The sequence below is a fragment of the Protopterus annectens genome, chromosome 6.part0, assembly GCF_019279795.1.
Source record: "Protopterus annectens isolate FY-2018-M chromosome 6.part0, PAN1.0, whole genome shotgun sequence".
Classification (NCBI taxonomy): domain Eukaryota; kingdom Metazoa; phylum Chordata; order Ceratodontiformes; family Protopteridae; genus Protopterus; species Protopterus annectens.
In genome coordinates, this window is record NC_056737.1 from 424,406,543 (window position 1) to 424,430,416 (window position 23,874).

General features: G+C 43.6%; 1 protein-coding gene across 5 annotated transcripts in view; it reads right to left on the bottom strand.

Moving 5' to 3' along the window:
• Positions 1-23,874, bottom strand: part of MTA1 (metastasis associated 1) — a 3,368,231-nt gene that overhangs the window by 2,291,977 nt on the left and 1,052,380 nt on the right. For all 5 annotated transcript variants that reach the window (XM_044074165.1, XM_044074166.1, XM_044074164.1 and 2 more), the window contains exon 7: positions 9,037-9,139. In XM_044074165.1, coding sequence (XP_043930100.1) covers positions 9,037-9,139 — 103 coding nt within the window. The remainder of the gene's footprint in view (positions 1-9,036; positions 9,140-23,874) is intronic.

Below are 23,874 nucleotides of genomic sequence, written 5' to 3' on the forward strand. Positions count from 1 at the left end.
GGCGTCAGTTTAATACGCAAGTCAGTAGGCCTGAATACACCCTCAGAAGCCAGTGCCTGCACAGCAGCTCCGGACCCATCCAAGGTAGAGACATCCGCAGGTTCCACAATTGAAGCATCTCGCGGCATACCGGACTTCGAATGGGTCTTAGTAGAGGCCTGCGAATCTGAAGTAGTGGGTATCAGGGGCTGCAAAAGCGCCTCACTGAGTACCGGCGAGCTGGAGAATGGCTTAGGAGAAGTGTCATTGGCAGCTTTGGACCTAGGCGGCCTATCTCTGTCTTTATCTTTGCATTTTTTTCAGAATGTCAGTAGTTGGATGGCTTACCAAAGACGTATCAGGATAACTGAACCGAGCACCAAAATATTTAGAAGCGAAAATATACTGACAACAGATAGTTTGTGGTTTAAATAAGGCACAAAACCGACAGCGAGGTACGTCATGGTCAGGGCCTAGGCAAGAAATACAGTATGGATGAAAATCTTTATGAGGTATTTGCTTTCCACAAATAATGCAATTATTTACTTTTACTGACATCGGTTAAGAGCAAGAAAAAGTTTCCCCAACGGGGTACTTAGCTTTTAGTTGAAGACTTTGGTTCTGAAACTCAAAAACGAAAATTTCTGGAGTCGGCCGACCGGCACTTGCGAACTGCTTCTGCTTCGGGCACCGCACGGCAAGAAAGATTGATGTAATGGCGTCTGCTGCATGTTTTATACCCCTGATGACCTGACGTCACGGAAGAAGGGACAGCAACCAACGCAAGACCCAAGACTGTTAATCAGGCTGACTGAGGGTTACTGCAAGCAGATAACCCAAATGTGATGACTGCAACAGTGAAACACGAAGAACATCTGTCAGCTTCTTAAAAAACAGATTTATAGGATCTAGCTGCAGTACAGATTTCTCCCTGGAAATCTTTGGACTGATCTTACTGCAATTGTCCTAGCTACTTGAGACAGATGAAGCCTTAACTTGGCACCAGATGACCATGGTTCAGTCAGTAGCTTGGGAGCTGAAGAAAAAAAATTGTCAGCTCACCCATTTTGGAGGGAGGGACCATTTGGTTCCCTTTGATGGGATTAGGTTAACCATGGTGGTTTGTGATTTGCTGTGTACCTTGAACAGCATGTGTAGATGCAGTTACTGTGCATTCATGAGCAAATAGGTGCTCTTTTAGGAAGATTTTTTAGTTTGGTCTTTTCACAGGAATTTAGACGAGATTGTGAGAAAATGTTAAGAATATGGAGAATGCCAAATGTCATCCACCTGTCCTGAAGTACTGTAGGTGCTTTTTAGTGAAGAATTGGCTATTCTGCCATAACCAAACTATGTAAGCTACAGTAAAGCCAATGAATCCATTAGCTTTAAAAATGGACCTCTATAAACATCAGAAGACCCACTAAAATAGAGGATCAACATGAACTTTACAATAGCAACCTATGACATTCCATGCCATCAACTTTTTCACTACCACCCCAGACACAAATTACACTGTATATGTAGTGTTATTATGAAACAGAATTTTGTTCACTAGTAGTAGTTCCAGGGCATATTCCATTCACTTCAAGGAGGTTAAATCCCCTTGGCTTTACTTGTAAGTAAACAGCTCCTGGACAATCACGGTTTAAAAATAAACAGTACCTATGGCAGAAGGAATGCGGCTGTATACAGTGTTCTTTCTAGTACCAAAATAAAGATAGGCAGTGGAGATTTGCTCCTCAAATTCTGATAATGTTAATTTAAAAAAAACAAAAAGTTGTGACTAATGTCAACACTTCGTGTTTAATGGAAAATGTATTTATGGTTACTGCGGATACACTATATATGCCTGCTTTCCCATCCACAAGGTTTGTTGTCGTTTACTTAATCTTTGTGTGACAGGCTCATACTACCAGTTCATCTCCTTTCATTTGCGGCACTGTTCTGTGTTAGGAGTTATGAACTATATAGGCACTACAAGCCCAAACGAAATGTAATGGAGCCACAAAAGGAAGGCACAGTCTCCAAGCAAAAAAGTTTATTCTTAGCGCCTCGGCTGTTCAGCCTTCAAGGAGTACCTCGACAAACTATATACCTGGCTTCACATCTACCCAATTAAGTGCTTCATGCCAGTCTGTTTCAATCGCGATACCTTAAAGTTCAGTAAACACTGTAGTAGTTCCAAAGCCTCTTTCTTGTTCAGTATCCAGAAATTGATCTAACCCTCCCAGTGTTCGATTTCTACATCTATCCTGGATTAACAAAATAAAATCCATAACTACTCCACTACAGGACAGAGTGCACTTAATAGTGAACTTTTTTCTGTGAATCTATAAACAGAATTGTTTGCAAGGACATTTCCAGTTGCTGCGGGATAAATGCCTCCCTTTATTCTTTTCCATTGGCAAATTAGATTGTGAAGGACCACTGGCACCTCCATAAATCTTGGAAACTGTGTTCCAGCTTTGGTAACCAGATCTTCAAGAAATATACCAACCCTTGTTAAAAAAAAAAATGTAGTACTATTGCAACCAAATTGCAATGAACTACAGGTTCTAGACCTGAAAGCATATCACAAACTGCTACTAAAAACATGCCTGGGGTGTTCATCTCTAGGACTTTAAGGTGCATACTAGCTATAGTGCTCATCCCAAAGAGAATGACACATCACTTCAGTTATTGGCTGCCACTTAGCCTTTATAAAAACCTTAAGTCAACCTAAAAGCATGGGACTTACATTGTCCCAGAGTATATTGAAGTGATGTGGTGTATTAGTAAATAGTGTTCATTCCTTAACCTGTTAAAGTAGTCACGGTAACCCGTATGAAAACAATTCAGGTTAACTTGTTTTCATCCCTTTACTTTCTGAATGTTTGGCCCTGCTACTTATGGCTAATTGAACCCATTTGATTCCCTGTTCCCTCTGTTGTGGAAGTGATAATAGATTGTGGTGAGGTTATCACCTAGGGTGCCATCAATGTTTTTCTAATACTGACTTGCTGGCTTGACTTAAATGCATGCTCAATTGAAGACCTGTTATGCTGGTTCCTTAAGCATGTTCATGCTTTTTCAAGCAGAGACACATACAGACATGCACAACAGTAATAGCTGTTACACATGCTGCTTGGCAAAGCTGGGTGGCATTTCCCACAGCCAGTAGGCCAAATAGTGTTACTCCATCTACTTACTGTCAGCAAAGCAGCTGGTTATGTTTGTTCCTCCCTTCCCCATAATGGATGACTTGGTGTTGGTCATTTACTTCCAACTTCCCCAACTGATGCACCATTGTTCCACTGTATTCAGCATTCATCAGACCTATCATTGAGTACAATGTCCCCTTTGATATGTACCTAACTAAGCATATCTAACAATTGGAATGTCCACAGAGGTTCCTCACTAAAAAATACAGGGTTTAAGTAATATGTCCTATGCAGACTGCCTTAAAGGCCCCATCTCTGTATTCTGCCTCCTACAGGCTTTTGAGGGGAGATCTATGCCTGGCATACAGGGCATTGTCAGACCCCACTCTGATGGACCTCCTGCATATCCACAAAACAAACAGCACCAGAATTATTTGTTCTAAAGACTTGAACCTTGCCTGTGATATAAATAGGACCTGCTGGAGAGATAGGTATGCATCCCAGACACTACCCCTTCTAAGGAACAAGCTCCCCATCCATGTGAAGCATAGTTCTTCCCTAACCCAATTCAAGTGCAACTTGGACAACTGGATGGGAAACTGGAAATTCATCCCTGGTTTGTCACCTATGTCTCTAATGGACAGAGGAAACCTGTAAATGGTTCATCTCCCAGGCCCATGCTTACTCTTATCAAGGGTATCAGAACTTGTCGGAGATTTGGGATGCATGACTAGACTTAAAAAGGCCCTTGTGGTCGCTAGCCTAGTCAAGACCTATAAACCTATGAAGTGAATCAATCGGTTCAATTTAGACTAAGAGGCCACCTTGGCAAGCAGGATTTGTGTGCAATAAAACCCTGTCTTTCTGAAATATAAAGTAGGGTAGGTTACAGGATAAGGCATCTGGCCTCAGTGCTGAAAATCTGCGCAACCACTAACATATTGAGGAACCACTCATGAGGCATTAGAATGGTGGATTTCCCCAGGCTGTGTATTGCTATCTTAAGCACATAAACCTCCTGGAATGCCTCTATATGTGTGATAGTAGACATCACTGAGGTCCAACGAGTGCATCCAATCAAACTTCCTCATTAAAGGTAGAATGGACTGCACCTTCTCCATTCAGAAACTGACCTGCTTTGTGAAAATGTTTAATTTGTGGACGTCTAAAATAGGCCTGAGGTCCTTCATTTTCTTCAGTGCAAAAAAGTATCTTGAATAGACACCGGATCCTGTCAGGTGTGGTGGGGACTAATTTTTTGAGCCGCTTTAGGATCTCTACCACTGCTTCCTTTTGTTGGTGGGGTAATATGTCTGGAAGGAATTTTTGTCTTAGATTTGGAATAAATTAAAAGGGAACTGTGTAGCCTCTGCAAATGACACTCCACACCCAGGCATGATGGACTCCCAAGCATGAGGGTGGTAAGCCATGTGAACCAATTGCTCCCTCCCCCCACTGCCACCACAGTGCAACAGTTGAGTTTGTTTTCAACAATGCTGGAAGGGCCTGACAGACATGAGTCTTCTGAAGCCCTGATTCTGCTAACTATCCCTGACACTTAGGACAGCCTCCATTAAAGAGCCATCCTCTGCCTCGGGGGCACCTTCACTTAGAACACCCTGGAGAAACTGTTGAGAATTGTGGAACAGCAGCTCTCCTTCCCCTTTGATTTCTACAGAAAAAGTCTATTGCAAGTTGGAAATGCAAATGCCCACAGCAGACAATGTCTTGCCATGTTATTCACTCCTAGACATTGTGTCCTTAACTTTGAGGCCAAATAAAATGGACCTATCAAAAGGGGCTTTAAGGAAGGATGCCTTGAATCACCCTAACACTACACAGGCACATCCAGGCATGATGGCGAGCTGCACTGTCAATGCATGCAGGGAGTGCCATACCATCCTCTGTACTTGAAATAAGTCGCACTGAGACATGCGATATAGGTAACATGATGGTCAACTTGGTCTCTAAAGTATTACGAGACTCGGGTAAAGCTTGTGATGCCACCAACTTGGTAACTTCAACGATTAGGGCTTTCGAAAGCCTAGTCAAATGTGTCATGTAGCTCAGCACATGGACAGCAAAGGTGGCTGAAACATTATTGTGCTTCCGCAACAGATACAGGGCCCATGACTCCCTCTTTGGGGATGAACTGATTCACTCTCTTAGGGGATTTCTTTCTTCATGGCAGCAGCGACAACTGCACTGATCTTGGGAACCTTGCTCCAAAAACATCCTTAGGCGGAATCAGTATCTTATCAGGTTTGCAGGATTCTGGCTCCACCACATCAGATTTTCTCCATGCCCTCCTACATACAAGGTCTAGAAGTGCATCCAGAGGTGGTACCACCCAAGACATGGATGGGCCTGTACCAAATGCTTCTGGAAAGATGGACTCCTCCGGGGAAAGGGCATCAGCCTTCCAACTTCTGTTGGATCAATTCCAGGAAGTCACATGAGGAGGAATAATCACAGAGGCATCACAACAGCAGCTCCCATACTTCTAGGGCAAACCCTCTGGCTAACCCTTGGTTAAATTAATTCAGGAGAGGTTCAAAAAGAGCATGTTTGTCAGTATTTATTAGGCAGCTGGGTAGATTATCTGAATACAGGGTAGCAGTACTTTTGGTTTTACAGAGTGCAGTTAGGACATGTTCCTTAAGGATCTTAGGGGATAGAGTTGACTCAGGCATTTTTGTAGTTTCAATCACTGTTCTAGAGTAAAGGTGGCACAGAATTCACCTGCTAATGTATTAGCTACGTCTTTCAGTCAGAGTAAGTGGTACCATGGTGGAGTAGATGTTCAACTTTAGATCACTGTTTCAGCAGTCTAAGCTATTTGGGTTATGTCCTGGCCAGGATAGGACCACTGGCCAGCCTTGTAAGCTACAGGGCTCCTTTCACATGCCCTAATGGTGATGGCTAACATGGGATGACAACTATCCGTGATGAGCCACTACAATTTTCATCCTCTAAAACAGATTGTAAAGCAGTCTGTCACATGCTGGCGGATTCTACTAAATGACAATTCAAGCAAATTATGAAAACATATACACTGCACAACAATGAAAACTTAACATGGCTTATTTTCTTTACTATCCAAGTTACAGTTTAAAATATGATGATTTAAAGGATGTTTAAAAAAACAAAACAAAAGCTGCTCAATTCTAAAACAAAAAAAAATCTACCTTATCTGAGGGCTTGTCCTAAAATGTAATCCAAATCCAAGTGTGTGACCCTCCAGTGGCAATGAAACGAAAAGCAGAGATTCAAAGGAACTTCAAATAAGATGCATTCATAAAAAATAATAAAGTTTATTCCAATGAGTGAGCGCTTTCGCCAAAGGCTTCTTCAGACTCTTAAAACAATGAATAAAACTGTTTGAATCATTTTTAAACCATCCTTAAGCTTCCTATTGGACATTACAAATTGATATGTCACATGTTATCTTGTCTTAAAGGAACAGATACTCAAAAAAGTTAACATAGTTAAATGCAACAATATTTAGAAGGAATACTTCCAAATATACAATTAATGATCAGAATGTCCATGCAAATAAGTAAAAAATATGCATATACCCTGATACATTCTAAAAAATAAAAGGAGCATTGTGCTTGGTCCTATATCATTCTACAATCATTAAAAAACTGTTGCTACATTCAGGCACAGGACAGCACGAATATAGGCTCACCTTTTTTTTCTTAGAAATTTAAACATTGTTTCTGTTGTTCAGTACTTAGATGCTTAGAACGTGCTCACCGCACGTTGAGTTACCATAGCGCTTGAAGTTATGTTGTACTCAATTGCATTCAGAGTTCCTATAGCACACGGCACTTTACAACTTGTAAACAGTTTGTTTTACGTGGAATCTAAGAGGTTCCTATTTGTGGAATTTTTTAATCTTGGACAACAGCCTTTCACCGATATGATGAGGTCTGACTCCTTGATGAGGCACATCGCGAAATACATTACATTCGCTATGTTGTTTTGTGGTAAAGATGCGCTTACATTTTAGTACAGAGTTCTCGCTATATTAGTTTTTAACCTGATATATGCAAAGTTGCATTCGACACACCACTATCTTAGTAGAGATGCTAGATATTGAAAGCGATAAAACTTGCTGTTTATCTAAGGATTTTAATGTTTTTAACACCATGAGGAGAGAGAATGTTCAGGGTTTTTAATGAATGTAGCAACAGTTTTTAAATGCTTGTAGAATGATATAGTACCAAGCACAATGGTCGTTTTATTTATTTTTTAGAATGTATCAGGGTATATGCATATTTTTACTTATTTGCATGGACATTCTGATCATTAATTGTATATTTGGAAGTATTCCTTCTAAATATTGTTGCATTTAACTATGTTAACTTTTTTGAGTATCTGTTCCTTTAAGACAAGATAACATGTGACATATCAATTTGTAATGTCCAATAGGAAGCTTAAGGATGGTTTAAAAATGATTCAAACAGTTTTATTCATTGTTTTAAGAGTCTGAAGAAGCCTTTGGCAAGCTCACTCATTGGAATAAACTTTATTATTTTTTATGAATGCATCTTATTTGAAGTTCCTTTGAATCTCTGCTTTTCGTTTCATTGCCACTGGAGGGTCACACACTTGGATTTGGATTGCTCTCTTTTATGTTTACGTGAATCTCCTCCCTCAACTGATAGCAGCACTGCATTTGGCTTTTTGAGTTGTCCTAAAATGTATTAACTGAGATGAAAATACCAAGTACCAAAACATAACATATACAGATTAAAAAATAAGACATCATTTTGTCTTTAAATAAAAGGCATTGAGTTCACCCCCCCAACCTAAGGGCAAAAACTAATCCAAACCTATCTGTACAGATGTACTTCAATGTCTTCTGTCCTAGCTATGGCATCTATAAAGAAGCAAGGCTGAACAGAGTCCATCAGCACTTCTAATAGTAAAAAATACAATCCCAGATTCAGGGGAGGCATCCAGGCATGTCATTACTCCTTGGTGGAAGTACCAAAACTAGCAGATGTTAAGGTCTCAACAATAATCCTTTCTGCCCAACCTATTCACCTCCAAGGTTTCCCTGGCTGCTGGCAGATGGACAGAAGATTTAAAATCTCTGAAGATGCCACTGGGCCCAAAATCCCACAGAACTCAACTAGCAGATGCTTAGCAAAGGTATCACTCACTCCACTTGGCCAAAGAGCACATCAACCTTTCCCTGAAGTAGTTTCACAAGAAAAGGGGGCGTGTTCCAGACTCTGAAAATCCCATCTTTGCTACCTCAAAGGAAGTGACCATCATAATGCCTAGGGAAAGTGGTCAAGCATGACCACTAGTGGTCCAGAAACTTCTTCACAGAAGTACTTTTAAGGAATAAACACAAGTGTAGAGCCCCATGAAAAACAAAGGCTTCTTCCTTTGACTGCTTAAAGTAGCCTACACTCTGTCAAACTAACGGTCAAATAAGTCTGACAAAAACTGTGCAACCAAATGCACAAGACATCAGTCTGAAGTTTGCAAAATCATTTGGTGAACCTCAGGGGTCTACCACATTCCCAACTGTCAAACTGACATAACCAACTTGCTTATCATAGGGGGTGCTGGTGTTCGTCTAAATAGCTGCTTCGAAATATGCCAACTGGAGGCTTACAGACAGCAAAGGGCACAGCAGCATCTTATTATCAAGGAACTCTTGCAAACATGGGGAGGGTGTATGACAACTACCAGAAATGGAGATAGAAGCCACCTCTGGTAGCTGACAACAGTTTCCCTTGCAGCCCTACATCCTTATGGATTAGGTTAATGAAAAAAAAGAAAGCTTAAGACTCTGGCAAGTCCTTCTTTGGCATCAGTATTTGTTTTTAAACCTGTCATTACAAATAATGTCTAACAACAAAACAGGCAACCGTTTAACCAACTCACTTACCGTGCTACTACTAAGAACTGATCAATCTGTTTCTCTGTCAATGGATTTTCAGCATTCCAAACTTTTGTTTCAAGTTTTTGTTGGTCTCTCTCATCTTCTTCACCTATGAAAAGCAAATTCAATTTTAAGACAGTACTAACTTTACTGTATTTACAAGCAATCATAAGTGAATATTCCTATGGTCACAAACCTGAAAATGGAGAGACCCCACCTACAAGGGGGCCTCACAATCCTCCATAGCCCATGCTACCTAATCACAGGCTATTTGAAGTCTGAAAGTCAATACTGACTCCCAACATGTATTCATCGCACCCCAAAGTACTGCTGCTTACATGCACAAACTTTGAGACGGTTATACTTCAGAGTGGTTAATTACGGAGATACCACAACTTTTAAATGTATTCCCTGCTCACTACTCACACTAATTTTCCTTGTTCTGAAGGTTACAACTGCTGTCCCAAGACTTTCAATGAGCAACTCTAATTCAGGTAGCCCCAAAACAACTTTCAGGCATTTGCAGATTCTCAGGACTGTTTGGTCAGCTGATACTAACCCCCACAAACAATTACACACAATATTGTGCAAGTCTGTACATTTTTCAGATGTTTACTTTTCAATGCAAGACACTATTTATGACTCTAGAAAGCTGTATTTCTAGACTGTTCTCTAAACATCCTTATTACAGGCACACAAACAAAACAGACAATGAATGAAAGAGTAAAGTTGCACATGTACAACAAAGCCCTTCCTCTTCTCAACACAAATCGCCACTTGGACATAAAAACGCAATTCACTGCAGGCAGACTGATTGAACAACGGGGAGGTGGGAGCGCGCTAATACTGAAACAGTGAGATTTTACACAACTGCACTATGTACTTCCTATCACTGTTGCAGTATTGGGGGTGGCCTAATGGTTAAGGTGTTTGCCTTACAAACACAAGGTCCAGGGTTTGAATCTCACAAGGGATAATTGGCTAGGCTTAAAATGGCTTGCAAGGGCAGTTAGCTTAGTACTAATCTATGAATCTATTTACAATATGGACAGTACAATAGCTCAAGAAGAAGATTGGGAGGAGGACCAGCAGAGTCCTCTAGGAAGCCATGGAGAATGGCCTTAGAAATCATATTCAACTTACAGTGCTTGGTAAAACTATGTACACGAGTCCAGGCAGCTGCCTCAAAAACAGAATTAGTATCCAAACCCTTGAAAAAAGCACAAGAAGAAGACACAGCCCTACTAGAATGAGCCCCAACAGAAGGAAGGCTCTTTCCATGAAAAGAATAGCAAAAAGGGATAGCTTTAGAAATCCAGGAAGAAACTGTTTGCTTGGAAACATCCAAACCTAAAGACCTAGAATGAAAAACAAAAAGCTGTTCAGATTTACAAAAATATTTACTCTTATCCAAATAAAATCGGAGTTGTCTATGCAAATCCAAGATGTGCAAAACCTTGACTAGCAGATTCTGGAGAAGGAAAAAAGTTGGGCAAATGAATAGATTAAGAGAACACTCATAGGTTGGTACTAGGCTATTGGCCCTAGGGCCTACACAAGCCTAGCCACAACAATTCTCTGCCAACTTCTTCCCACACTATTTACTTCCCTGAACCCCTGTCTAGCAGGGCGACTGACGTGATCCCTGGGGTGAATTTCCTTTCTCCCATCCAATCATCAAGGTTCTTTTTGAAGAGGGCCAAAGAGGCGCTCTGCTTGACATGTATGGGCAGTCTATTCCAGAGTCTGGGGAGTCTCTGGGTCAGGAACCTATCCCTCCAGCATGTTTTGTTTATTGTAATGACCAGATTTAGATCCCTGGAGCGTGTGGCTCTGAGGGATTGGGATTTCTGTAAGTGTAGCATGTCCAACAGCTCTGGGTTTGACATGGCCTTGTATGTTAAGCAGAGATCGCCTCGGAGTAGACGATATGCGACAGAGTATAGCTGGAGTTTTTTAAGGCGGTCAGCATAGGGCATCTGCTTTAGGCTTGTGATTCTTTTAGTGAGATATTTCTGCAGCCTTTCCAGTTGTTGCAGATATCTTGAGAGGTACATACCAAATGGGGTGTTGTATTCTATAATGGGTCTAATGAGGGATGAGTACAGTGGGACAATGACCTCCTTTTTTCTGGATGAAAAGCCCTTAGTGATGAGGTGTGCCACATAGAAGGATTTCCTGACTGTTGTGGAGATGTGGTTATTGAAAGTGAGACCACGGTCCACCTGTGTCCCTAAGTCTCTTATCACACTTTCGGTGTTTAGTGTACTGCCAATTATGTGATAATTCACAGGTACATGTTTTTTCCCAAAGGAGATAACTATACATTTCTTGGCATTGAGCTTGAGCCCATGGCTCTGGCACCAAGCATCTGTTTCTGTAAGGCCCTTTTGTAGATTATCCACATCATTTGGGGATTCAATAATGGCTCCCAGTTTGCAGTCATCTGCGAACTTTGTTAGCCAGAGTCCCTTAGTGTTGGCCTGTACTTCAGAGAAGTAGATGCCAAACAAGAGAGGTCCCAGGACTGAACCCTGAGGTACTCCACTTGTCTGGAGCTGGATTTGGAGTCAGCTACTTTTACAGTGTGGGTTCTGTCAGTAAGCCAGCTGGCAACCCATCGAGTGATGTAGGGATTAATGCCCAGCTTAGTAAGTTTATCTATGATTCCAGATTGGGGGATGGTGGCAAAAGCCTTGGCGTGGTCCAGATAGGCTGTGTGGACTGCCTTACCCTCGTCCATGGCTCTGGAGACTGATTCGAAGAAGTCAATAAGGTTCAGGAGACAAGATCAGTCCTTCACGAACCCAAACTGGGTGGGGTCCAGTGTTTTAAGGTTGCCAATGTCTTTTAAGGTTGCCAACCACCTTGGGCATAAATGGAGAATTAGTACTAAGGGACATCCTGCCCTTATTAAAATCTAAAAAAAGGAGCAACAGCCATTAAGGTATAGCAGCTTATAGACACCCGCCTGGCAGAAGTGGGACAAAAGAATAGTCTTAAGAACAATACTGTAAGGAAGCTGAAGCAGCAGGCTCAAAAGGAGTTTGAGTCCATTTTTCTAAAACAAAATTAAGGTTCCAGGAAGGAGGGACAGGCTTCCTGTGAGGCCTAATGTGAAGGATAACTAAGAAACTGTTTGGTCTCAAATCTGGAGGCCAAAGGGGGAGTGTCAAAAGCAGAGATAGCTGACAGGTGGGCCTTAACAGAAGGCTATGCCAACACAGCACTGAGCAATACACACAAATAAAATAAAAACCAAAGGAACACCCACAGTAAGTGGATCCAGATTACGAGAAAGACACCAAACAGAAAATCTCTTCCATTTGGAGAAAAATTTTCTTGTAGTGGGTTTCCTGGCCTCTTGCAGGACCCTAAGCATGTCATCAGAAAAATGGTATCTGAAGGTTATCAAAACCCTATCAACCACAATATCAATTGAAGAGGGGACTGATAGGGATGGATGACAGACCCCTTTGTCTTGTGTGAGTAGGTCCACCCTGTAAGGTAACTTGTGAGGATTGCCTTTGGCTAAATAAAAAAAAAAAAAAAAAAAAAAAAGAGTTAACCAATGCTGTCTGGGCCAAAAGGAATCAGCAACAAGACAGCATCCTGTTTTATTTTGAACAGGCTCTTCAGAATGAGAGGAAGGGGAGGGAAGGCATAAAGAAGAAAGAGGTTATGTCTTACCATAATGTTTCATCTTGTGTTGTTGACCTTCATCCATTCATCACCAAGGGGTACAGTTCCGAGCCCTTGGAACAGAGTCGGCCTTATACCAAGCTATCGCCAGATAGAAACTCTCAAACTGATATTTACCCATAATCCCCTTCTCCCTGTTACCTCAGATCAAGTTTGCCCTAAGAAGTAAAGCAGAGGCCGTCTCAGAGCACAAACCTTAGTCCAGGAAATGGACCCAAATATCCCCCAGAAGCCTCTAGGAGGGGGGGAAGGAGGGTGGGACGTGATGAATGAAGATCAACAACAGAGATGGAACGTTATGGTAAGACATAACTTCTTTATCTGATGATGTTGATCGTCATTCATCACCGATGGGACAGAGTCCCCAGCTACCTTACATCCATGGGTGGCCCTATGGAAGAACATTCCTGAGCACCATTGAACCAAAGGACGCCCTTCCCCTGGAGACCAGATTCAACTTGTAATGGGTGATAAAGGTATGGGGGAAGCCCATGTAGCTGCTGCACAGATGTCATCCATTGAAGCTCTGGAGTGGAACGCCACAGAAGTTGCCATTGATCTGGTGAAATGAGCTATGATGTTAGGAGGAACAGCCTTTCTTTCTTGGTTATAAATGAAAGTTATACAGTCTCTCAGCCATTTGGATAGGGTCACTTTAGAGACTGACATTCCATTTTTGGACCAGAAAAAGAAATAACTAGTCTGATTTCCTGGCCGTTTTTGTTCTAAGTAAAATCTCAATTGTCTGTGAACATCCAGTAAATGCAAACAATACTCTCCCATTGTTGGAAAAATTAGGAAAAAACACAGGCAAATAAATAGCCTGATTAACAGCGAGCTCAGAAATTACTCTGGGCAGGAAGGAAGGGTTGGTCCACAGTGATGCTCTGTCCTTGTGAAAAATCAAATAAGGGTGCTTGGTACAAAGAGCTTGGAGCTCGGAAATGCGTCTGGCCGAAGAAATAGCCATCAGGGAAAGATTTCCAGGACAGAAACTTGATGTCACATGTGGCTGCAGGCTCGGAGGGAGGCCATCTCAAACACTGTAAGACAAGCAGACTCCAGGGTTCTGTGGGCTGCTTAAGTCTTGAATGATAGATTCCTTTCAAAAAGCTTTTCCTCAAATGGTGAGAGATTAAAGAGGTGTCACCAAAACAATTATGAAAATTAGAAATGGCAGCTAAATGAACATGAATAGTTGATGCTTCGGCGGCCTCCTCAAAGAAGTTAGACACTGGAGTACATCAGAGATTGGTGCAGAAAAGGGATCTAGTTCTCTCTGTCTAGACCAAAGCGGAAATCTTTTCATTTGTCAGCATAAAGTTTTCTGGTGGATGGTTTATGAGAAGCCAGAATAATGTCACATACTGGAGAGGAAAGATTACAATGCCTGGCAATCACTGGAAGTGGAGAAGCTAAGCTGTGAACTTGAGACTGGACAAGTTTGGGTGGCTCAACCCTTGAGAGCGAGAAATTAGATTTGGAGTTGGATCCAAGGTCCACGGTCTGCAAAGATGATCAAGTCAGAGAAAGGGAAACCATACCTGTTGAGGCCAAAATGGTGTTATTAGGATCATTTTCCTTTTCAACCGAAGAGCTTTCTTCAGAACTAGCGGGATCAGAGGAATGGGAGGATAAGCATAAAGAAGTACCATGGGTCAATCATGGATAAGTGAGTTCCTCGGGGACTCCCCCTGTGGGGGAATTTGGACGAAGCAGTTGCTGCATTTGTGGTTGGACGGGGAGGCAAATAGGTTGCAGCAAGGCTGGCCCCAACAGCTGAAGATCTTTGCCGCTAAGTTGGAGTGGAGGGACCACTAGTGAAGCAGGAGAATGCACTTGCTCAATTTGTCTGCAATCACGCTGGAGTTCCCCGGGTTATGCATTGCTATCAGAAAGCAGTTGGAAGCTATCGCCCATTGCCAAACTCTCATAGTCTGTCGATATAGAAGATAGGACTTAGTTCCTCTTTGTTTGTTGATGTACCAAAATACTGACATGTTGTCTGACTGGATAGCAATACTTCCCGAAGGAAGGGAAGACTGAAATGCTTGCAACGCCAAAAGCACTACCCTCAGTTTTAGAACATTTACATGCAGAGTGGCCTCTAAATCAGACCATGTGAGTTAGACAGTTATTCCTTGATAATGGCCCCCTATCAGGGAAGCATCCGTGGTCACAATGGCACTGGGTTGAGGGGGATGGAAGGGTCGGCTCCAAAGTGCTGTGTCTGGCTTCATCCACCAAGAAAGAACTAGTTTGCACTGATTTGTAATACGAATCTGGAAGGACAATGGGTGTTGATTCGGATACCACTGAGTTACCAGAAGCCACTGTAAAAGTCTCATGTGAAACCTTGCTAGGGGTACTATAGATATAAATGCTGCCATTGACCCTAACAGCTGCAGGACCTGTCGAGCCAGGACCAAGTCATGGCAGCGTATCACCTGGAGCTGTATCATTAGTCTTTGAAGCCTGTGATCTGGGAGAGAGATCAAGCAAGAGTGGGTATCGAATGTTATCCCTACACATTCCAAGGTCTGGGTTGGAGTTAGATTAGACTTTTCCCAGTTTATGGAGATTCACAGGCGATGCGCCAAAGAGTGTGTAGTGCAAGGCTGGCACCAGTAGACACTTGGTAGGGGGTGGTGAGGAGCCAATCGTCCAGATTTGGAAACACCCAGAATCCTTGTAGCCTCAAGTGAGCTGTCACGGTTGCCATGCATTTGGTGAACACTCTGGGGGCTGTAGAGAGTCCGAATGACAGGGCACAGAATTGATGATGACTGGCTCCCAGCCGGAAGTGAAGGAACCTTCTGGAGTGTTTGTCCATCTTGATGTGGTAATACGCATCCCGAAGCTCTATCGAGCAGATCCAATCTCCTTTCTCCAGAAAGGGGAGAATGGACTGAACCATGACCATCCGGAATTTTGTCTGCCTGACTAACTTGTTTTAACAGCAGAGGTCCAAAATTGGTCACCAGTCCCCTGTCTTTTTTGGCACCAAAAAGAACCTCAAGTAAAATCTGGATCTGATCTGGCCTGGCGGAACTTTCTGGATGATACTTTAAGTATAGCTTTTCTATTTGTAGAGCTGCTTCTTCACTTAGACTGGGTGGAACGTCTAGGATTAGTTTTGGTGGTTTTGGGTAGGATTCGAATGGAATTTGGTAACCTCTGGATATTACCTTCTGTACCCAAGAACCAGTGGTAATTGAAAGCCAGGATTGGGGTGCAGAGAAAGGCATCCCCTGACAGCTTTTATAGGAAAGCAATTGGGCCGCTCCTCAGGAGTGCTAACAGGGATGTCCAGATAAGGAATAGCTAAAACCCAGGTTACGCGGACCCCCTCTGCCTCTGTAAGGGCGTCTTCTGGAAGAATTATTCCCTCTGCCTCTGGGGTGAACTCGCCAGTGTGTCACAGAAAGGACCCGGAGACTTTTTGTGCCACAATTTCCCACTTCTCTGGTTCCTGGAAAAGGGACGCTGAGGAGTGGAGAAATGTACACCAACCGCAGACAAGGTCTTACCGTTCTGCTTACACCTAGCTAATGTGTCCTTCACTTTAGGGCCAAACAGGGAAGGTGCTTCCACTGGAGTGGAAAGGAAGAGTCACACAGGTTCATCCCAGTGTGACGTCTCATAGGACATCTAAGCATGAACCCACAGCTCTAGCTGCCCCTTCAGTTGCATGTGAAATTAACCTCATGGACGAATTAGAAATCTATTCCAGGGTCGCTACCTGTAAGGCTACCTTGTCATTAACCTCATCAGACGCATTTCTTGATTGAGTGCCAGAGAGTTCGAAGATGAGGTCTCTCTGGAGTCTGGTGAAATGTGCCAGTTAGTTCAAAGACTGAAGAGCAAAGGTAGCTGAAGCAAAAACTCGCTTCCCCAGTCTGTCCACCGCTTGGGACTCCCTGTGGGTTAACAGTATGGCTCTCCTCAGCGAGCTCATTCTTGGAAGCTGGCGCCACCACCATAGCATCTACTTATAAACCTTTTGACCAATATAGATGTTCTTCAGGGGGAGAGAGGATCTTGTCTGGTCTCTTGGGGATTGCTTCAACAGTGTCAGGGTTCTTTCTAAGCCCGCTGCACCACACGCTGAACTAACTCATCTGCAGGTGGGGTCACCCAGGAGGTAGATGGTCAAGCATGAAAAGCATGCAGAAAAATTGTTTCCTCCGAAGGGTTTTTGGGCTTCCAATCACCCCTCAGTTTCAAGATCTCAAGGGCGTCTCCAAAAGAGACATCTTCAGGGGGTGATTGTGGGGACCCTTTCCCCTTCATCGTAATCCATTTCCTCGGTGAGAGACTCCTCAGGGGAGACCATGTGCTTCCTCTTGCATGATTTCTTCCTAGGAACTTCCTCAGTGGGAACTTCTGACGAAGACCCAGAGGAAAAGGCACCCTGTAATAGGGTCTTCTGCAGCTCTCATGCTCGATCTGAGATGGTGGCCTGTGACAGCTGCAGCACAGGGGGAGGATGATATGGGAGTTCCGATGCCGAAGGCTTGCTCACAGAGACAAGAGCCCTCTCCATCACCTGGAAGGCAGGGCTGACTGAAAAGGGATGGGAGCCTGGAACCAAGAAAGACAACCTCAGAACCAAGGTCACACCCTGCATTGTTGAGCCCGCTCCCAGGGGTGCAGCATTAAGCTGGATAGGTACTGACAGGGCTCCTGGCACCGTAGAAAGAGTCGGCTCTGAACTCGGAACTGAGAAGCCTGTAGTCCAATCCCGGGACTGAGGAAGACCCGGTTCCAATGGAACCGAAGGACAAAAGATCAACTCCGGGGCCAAAGTGAGATCCACTACTGGCACCAAAGCAGAGGGTGCCAAGAGAGGCATCAGTACCAAGGGCTTCGAAACCTGCAAGGTGGACAAAGGAGGAGAGTAAGATGGAGTCTGTGAAGCAGAAACCAAAGTCCTAGGAAGGATTGGGTTTTTGAATCAGCAGGAATCCCTCTGGCTGTCAGCAGCTGGTCCACAAGGTGCACCACATCGAGTTCAGAGGCACTCCTGGTGGATCTAGAGAATATCCCCAAAGGGGACTCTGGACGATCTAAGAAATGACTATAAAGCCTGTCCCCAAGAAGGGGTCCACAGACTGGGAATATGAGGTCCGTGCTTGCATGTCTAACAACATCACCGTCTCCAATTTTGAGACGATAGGGGTGGCAATGTCCATCTGAACTATAGGAACCGTGGGAAGGCTCGGAGCCGTAATCAGGGTTGAAGTCAAAATGTTTAAATCAGTCACAATCGGTGCCAGAGACGTTGTCGGGGCTGACGCTATTGACAGACTGTACTGAAACCAGTGCCTTAGATGAAGACTTCTGCTCCGGTACGGAAAGCTTTGGAATTTTTAGTTTTGGTTGTCTTTCCCTCTCACCTGAAGGTGAGGAGGGAATGGAATGTGGTCCCTTTCTCTCTATCCTAGGAGGGGGTGGGTGAACCCTCCGATACAGAGAGAGCCTCTGAAAAAGGCAATTTGAGAAGGCCCTTCAAAATCAATTTACTTTTATGCTCATTCAAGGTACGAGAGCTAAAATCTTGACAAAAGGAGCAAGGTGGTTGTACTGAGAGATGAGGCACTCAAACGGTAAACACAATCATGAGAGTCACTATTAGGCATTTTTCTCCCACACTTGTTTGAAGCCTGAAGTGCCCTTTTTATCAGAAATGTTCACACAGACAAAAAAAGTAGTTGTGTACACTTACCATAAATGTAGATGTTCGAGTGTATTCACTGTTGCAGTCATTACAATTGGGTTATCTTGATGGCAGGCTACCCTCAATCGGCCTGAATCCCAAAGTCTAGGTCCGGCATCGGTTGCGGTCACCTCTTCCCTGACGTCAGTGCGCCAGGGGTATAAAAGATGCAGCTGATGCATTTTTCTTCAGTTTTTCTTGCCCCAGATGTCAGGTGCCCCCAAAAGGGTAGGCTAAAAATATGCCAATAAAACATGCATGCACCAAAAAATATAATACCTTCATCTACAAGCAAATACACCACATAGATTGTATAGATTAGAGAAGTGTAGATATGTTCCAGCAAAGACATGGGGATGGAGGGTGGGTAACCTGGACTGCAACAGTGAATACAATCTATAAGTGTACACAACTGTACTATGTTCTTCGTGTTTCACTGTTGCAGTCATTACAATTGGGTTGAATCCCAAAGCTATGGTTGGGAGGCTGGAGCTAAATAGCATTAGGAGCGGCTATGAGGCCCTGCAGGACTGCAGTGGCAAAGCCTGCCCTGGATTTAGAGTAGAGTGGTAAATGATGGTGCTTTGTAAAGGTGTGCACTGAACTCCAGGTAGTAACCTCTAAAATGTCTTTGGTTGGTACTCCCCTGAGGAAGGCTGCTGAAGTGGCTGCTGCTCTGGTTGAATGCGACCTGATGCCCTTAGGCACTGGCTTGTCATGTTGTGAAAAGCAGAAATGAATGCAGTGGCCTATCCACTTTGAAATGGCCTGCTTTGAAATAGCCTTTCCTTCTGATCCTGCAGCATATGCCACTAGTAGTTGCTCAGTCTTTCTGAAAGCTTTGGTTTTGTTCAAATAAAAGCACAGTATGTCCAAAGAATGCAGAATTCCTTCCCCCTTATTCTGTGGGTTTGGATAAAAAGTAGGCAGATGAATAGTTTGGTTAAGGGCCACACTGGACACTACCTTAGGCATAAATGTTGAGATGTCCTCAGAGAAACCCTGTCTGGATAAAAAAATGATAAAAGGTTCCACAGCCATGAGTGCCTGTAGCTCTGAGACTCTTCTTGCAGAAGTTATTGCTAGGAGCAGAGCTGTTTTCAAAGATAAAAACTTTATATCAGCTGTAGTGGTTGGCTCAAAAGGGGGCAGAGTGAGTTTTTCCAAAACATAATTGAGGTCCCATGCAGGTATTGGTGATCTCCTTGGAGGTCTTAAGTTTTTGGCTCCTCTGAGGTATTGCCTTAAAGGATGAGAAAAGATTGGTGGCTCTGTGTTGTAATGAGCCAAAATGGTAGAGGCATGAATTTTAATTGATGAAAAGGATAGGCCTTTGTCCAGCATCTCAGTTAAGTATTGCAAAATCTGAGGAATGTTTGGTACTGCTGTCAATTCCTTGTGCCTGATTCCAGGCATAGAATCTCTTCCATTTACCAGCATAGAATTTTCTAGTACTAGGCCTCCTGCCCTCCAAAATGACATCCATCACCGCTTTAGTGAGAGGTGTGTTTTGTATGACTATATTATCCGCCATGCTGCCAGATTTAAGGTCTTGAGTTGGCTGTGCAGGATCTGATTGTTTTGTTGGGACAGTAGGTGAGGTATCTGAGGTAAGGTCCAGGTGGGCATTGAGACAAGTTCCTTAGGATTGGATACCAGTACTGGCGGGGCCAGTCAGGGGCAATCAGCATCATTTTTGGCTTCTCTTGTCTGACCTTTAGGAGTACCTTGGGGAGGACAGGCAGTGGAGGAAAGCCATATACTGTTAAGCTTTTCCAGCTGAAAGATAGGGCATCCACTTTCCATGCTTGTCTGTTAAAAGTCCTTGTGCAGAATCTCTTTAGTTGGCAGTTGTGAGGAGAGGCAAACAGGTCTATGTCCGGGCATCCCCATTTCCTTGCTATCATGTTGAACACTTGTGGATCCAATTTCCACTTGTGGGGATCCTTGAGGTTTCTGCCTAGTTCGTCTGCCAGAGTATTTATCTTTCCTGGCAGGAATTGTGCCTGCAGATGTACTTGGTAAGTCAATGCTGTGTCCCACAAAGTCATGGCTAGTCTGCAAAGGGGGTAAGAATGAGTGCCTCCCTGCTTGTTTATATACCACATGACTGTGGTATTGTCTGTCTTTATCAGTTGTTGTCCCGGATGAAGTAGGTCCTTAAGGGCTGTCAGGGCATTCTGAACAGCTAGCATCTCTTTTTGATTGATATGTAGATGCATTTGGTTGGCGGACCATGTGCCTTGAATACATCTTTCTGCCATGTCTGCCCCCAGGCGTAATCTGATCCATCCGTTGTGAATGGATGCCTTACTGGGGGTAAGGTGAATGGCTGCCCCTTGTACTGGAAATAGGCCTTTGCCCACCATCGAAACTCCTGTTGCAGGCAGGGAATGAGAGTAATGACTGTTTCCAGGCTGTAGGTTGTGGCAATGCAGAGTCAAAACACTTTTTAGGTACCATTGAAATTTCCTAATATGCAATCTTGCATATGGAATTAGTAGAATGCAGGATGCCATGAAGCCCAAAGCCTGCAGAATTTTTCTTGCAGTTAACTGGGCCTTTGTTGCCAACAGTTTGAAATAGGTAGTCAGTTGCCTTTGTTTGTCTGGCGTGAGATAAGCCATCTGGGCAGTTTTATTTATGCTTGCACCCAGGAATATTAACTCTTGAGAGGGTACTAGTTTTGATTTTTGTTCGTTGACTAAGTACCCTAGACATGGTAGTAATCTCTTTACAAACGCCAGATGCTGTAGTAGAATGTCCTTGTTCTCTGCTTGTATGAGGAAGTCATCCAAATAAGGATATATTTGTATTCCTCTGTCTGCAAAATGCAATTACTGGTGCCAGGCACTTTGTGAAGACCCTGGGCGCAGTAGATAAGCCAAAGGGCAGTGCAGAGAATTGGTAGTGCATTGAGCCAGCTTTGAATCTGAGGTATCTTCTGCATGTTTGTCTGACTGGGACATGCAGGTATGCCTCTTTTAGGTCTAAAATCACAAGCCAAGCCTTCTTGCCCAGCATGGGCAGAAGCTGCTGTAAGGTCAACATTTTGAATTTTGGTATATCCAGATATGTGTTTAGAATAGAAAGGTCCAGCATTGGTCTCCAGGCTTTGTCCTTTCTGGGTATCAAGAACAGTCGTGAATAAAACCCTTGTCCCTGCTCTTGTTCTGGTACTTGTTGAATGGCCCTCATGTCCATGAGGGATGAGACTTGTTTTTGTGCCTCTGCCCATTGTTTTTTTGGTAGGTCTGGGCAACAGTTTGCCCTTGGCAGGGTATGAAAGTGAAACCTGTAGCCCCGTGACACTATGTCCAAGACACATTTGTCCTGGGTTATTATGTGCCAATTTTGAGAAAAAAATGCTAGTCTGCCCCCTAAAGGTGCTGCCAGAAGATAAGTGCTTGACGCAGGCAGAGGGAAGTCATTGGGACTGTTTTCTGTAAGGCTGTGATTTGTCTTCTCCACTTTTGGAGGTAGAAGCACCCCCATTGTTTAGACCTGTATGAACCTTGGGGCTGGGATCTGCCTCTTGGGTGTCTGTATCTGCCCCTTTGTGGTCTGACACTGGAAAGGACAAATTCTTTGTAGACCAGTGTCTGCTAAATCTTGGAGGCTGTACCTGTAAGAAATCCTTGACTGTTTGCATAGATTTAGCTTTGTCCTCCATTTTCTTTAACACCTTTTCTGCTTTAACACCGAACAAAGTATCATGCTGTAATGGAGCATCTAATAATTTTGCTTTAATATGATCTGGTAAATTTTGTTCCTTTAACCAAGCATGCCTCCTAATGACTGAACCCATTACAGTGGCCCTGCAAGAGGCCTCCAAAGAATCAAAACCACATAGCAAAGTATGCTTTCCAACTTGCTCAGCTGAATGCAATAAATCCTGCATTTCTTTGTTTTCTGCACCTTCAGAATTTATCAACATTTTCTGTTTAAGCAGTGACATAATATATTGCTGATATTTGAGCACATGAAACTGACAATTTAAAGCCCTTGCAGCCAAAGTAGCAGTGGTGTAAATCTTCTTTCCCCATCTGTCTAATGCCCTAGAATCCCTGTCACAGGGGGTAGGGTTTTTTGAAGTGGATGCCTTGACCCCTTTGGGACCCTGAGAAATAGTTTCTGGGTCAGCAGCAAGGCTCTTGAAAAGGAATTTATAAGAGTCAGGTACCCTGTAGTACCTGTCCGGCTTAACAGGAGCTGGAGGTAAGGAATCAGGGGTCAGACTGGACTCTGTAAATACATCTACAATGTCTAACACAGGCGGAATAGCTAGGGGCCTGTGTTGATGGAGTAAAAGGAAGTCCCTGAGCCTTTTCTTCTAGATTCAGAATAATCTTGGCTCTCCCAGTGGAAATGTTCCCTCATGGTATGCAAGGTTTCCCCAAAAAGAGTAAATCCTCAGGAGGAGAGGCTGAAGAGATATATTCTTCAGCATCAGAATCCTCATAGAGAAGAAGAGAGTATTCCTGATCAGAAGAGGAATCTGAAGAAATGGAAACCTGATCTGAAGATTCATATTCTGTCTCTTGCCTAGACCTCTTATCAGGAAGGGGATGGGAACCCCTGATCAAAGTAATTAAGTCTTTGGCCATTTTGAGCATCTGTTTTTTGGGCATGGAGGCCTGACCATGAGGCTGTTGTACTTGTTTCTGTGTCTTTAAAGATGCTTTAGTCTTTGCCTTTATTGCTGGAGTTGCTTTAAATGTACAATCGAGTAGGTCTGAAAACACCCTCAGAAGCCGATGCCTGCTCAGCGGCTCCTGACCCATCTGAGGGAATAATTTCCGAAGGTCCAATACCTTGAGCTTCCAGTGGCCTAGGCGACTCCACGTGGGAGTCTGTAGCGGCCTGGGTTTCCAAAGTAGTGGGCGTCAGGGGCTGCAAAAGCACCTCACTGAGTTTCTTGTGAACTGCGGTAGTCGGTTGGCTATCTGATGGCATTGTGTAATTAACTCTTCTGCCAAAATAGTGAAAAGCAAAATCGTACCGGCACTTTATAGTGCACTGGTTAAATCCATCACAAAATCGACAAGCAACGTCGTGGTCAGTGTCTAGGCAAGGAATACAGTAAGAATGAAAACCCTTATGAGGTATTTGCTTCCCACAAGAAATACAATTAACTTTTTCTGACTTCGGTCTGGAGCAAGAAAACATTTTCCCCAACGGGGTACTTAGCTTTTTACGTAGACTTCGGATCTGAAATTCGAACACGAAAATCTCAGCAGTCAGCCGACTTGCGAACTGCTTCTGCTTCGGGCACCATGCGGCAAGAAAGACTGAAGAAAATGGCGTCGGCTTTAACTTTTATACCCCTGACGCACTGACGTCAGGGAAGAGGCGACAGCAACCAACACCGGGACCTAGACTTTGGAATTCAGGCCGACTGAAGGTAGCCTGCCAGCAGGATA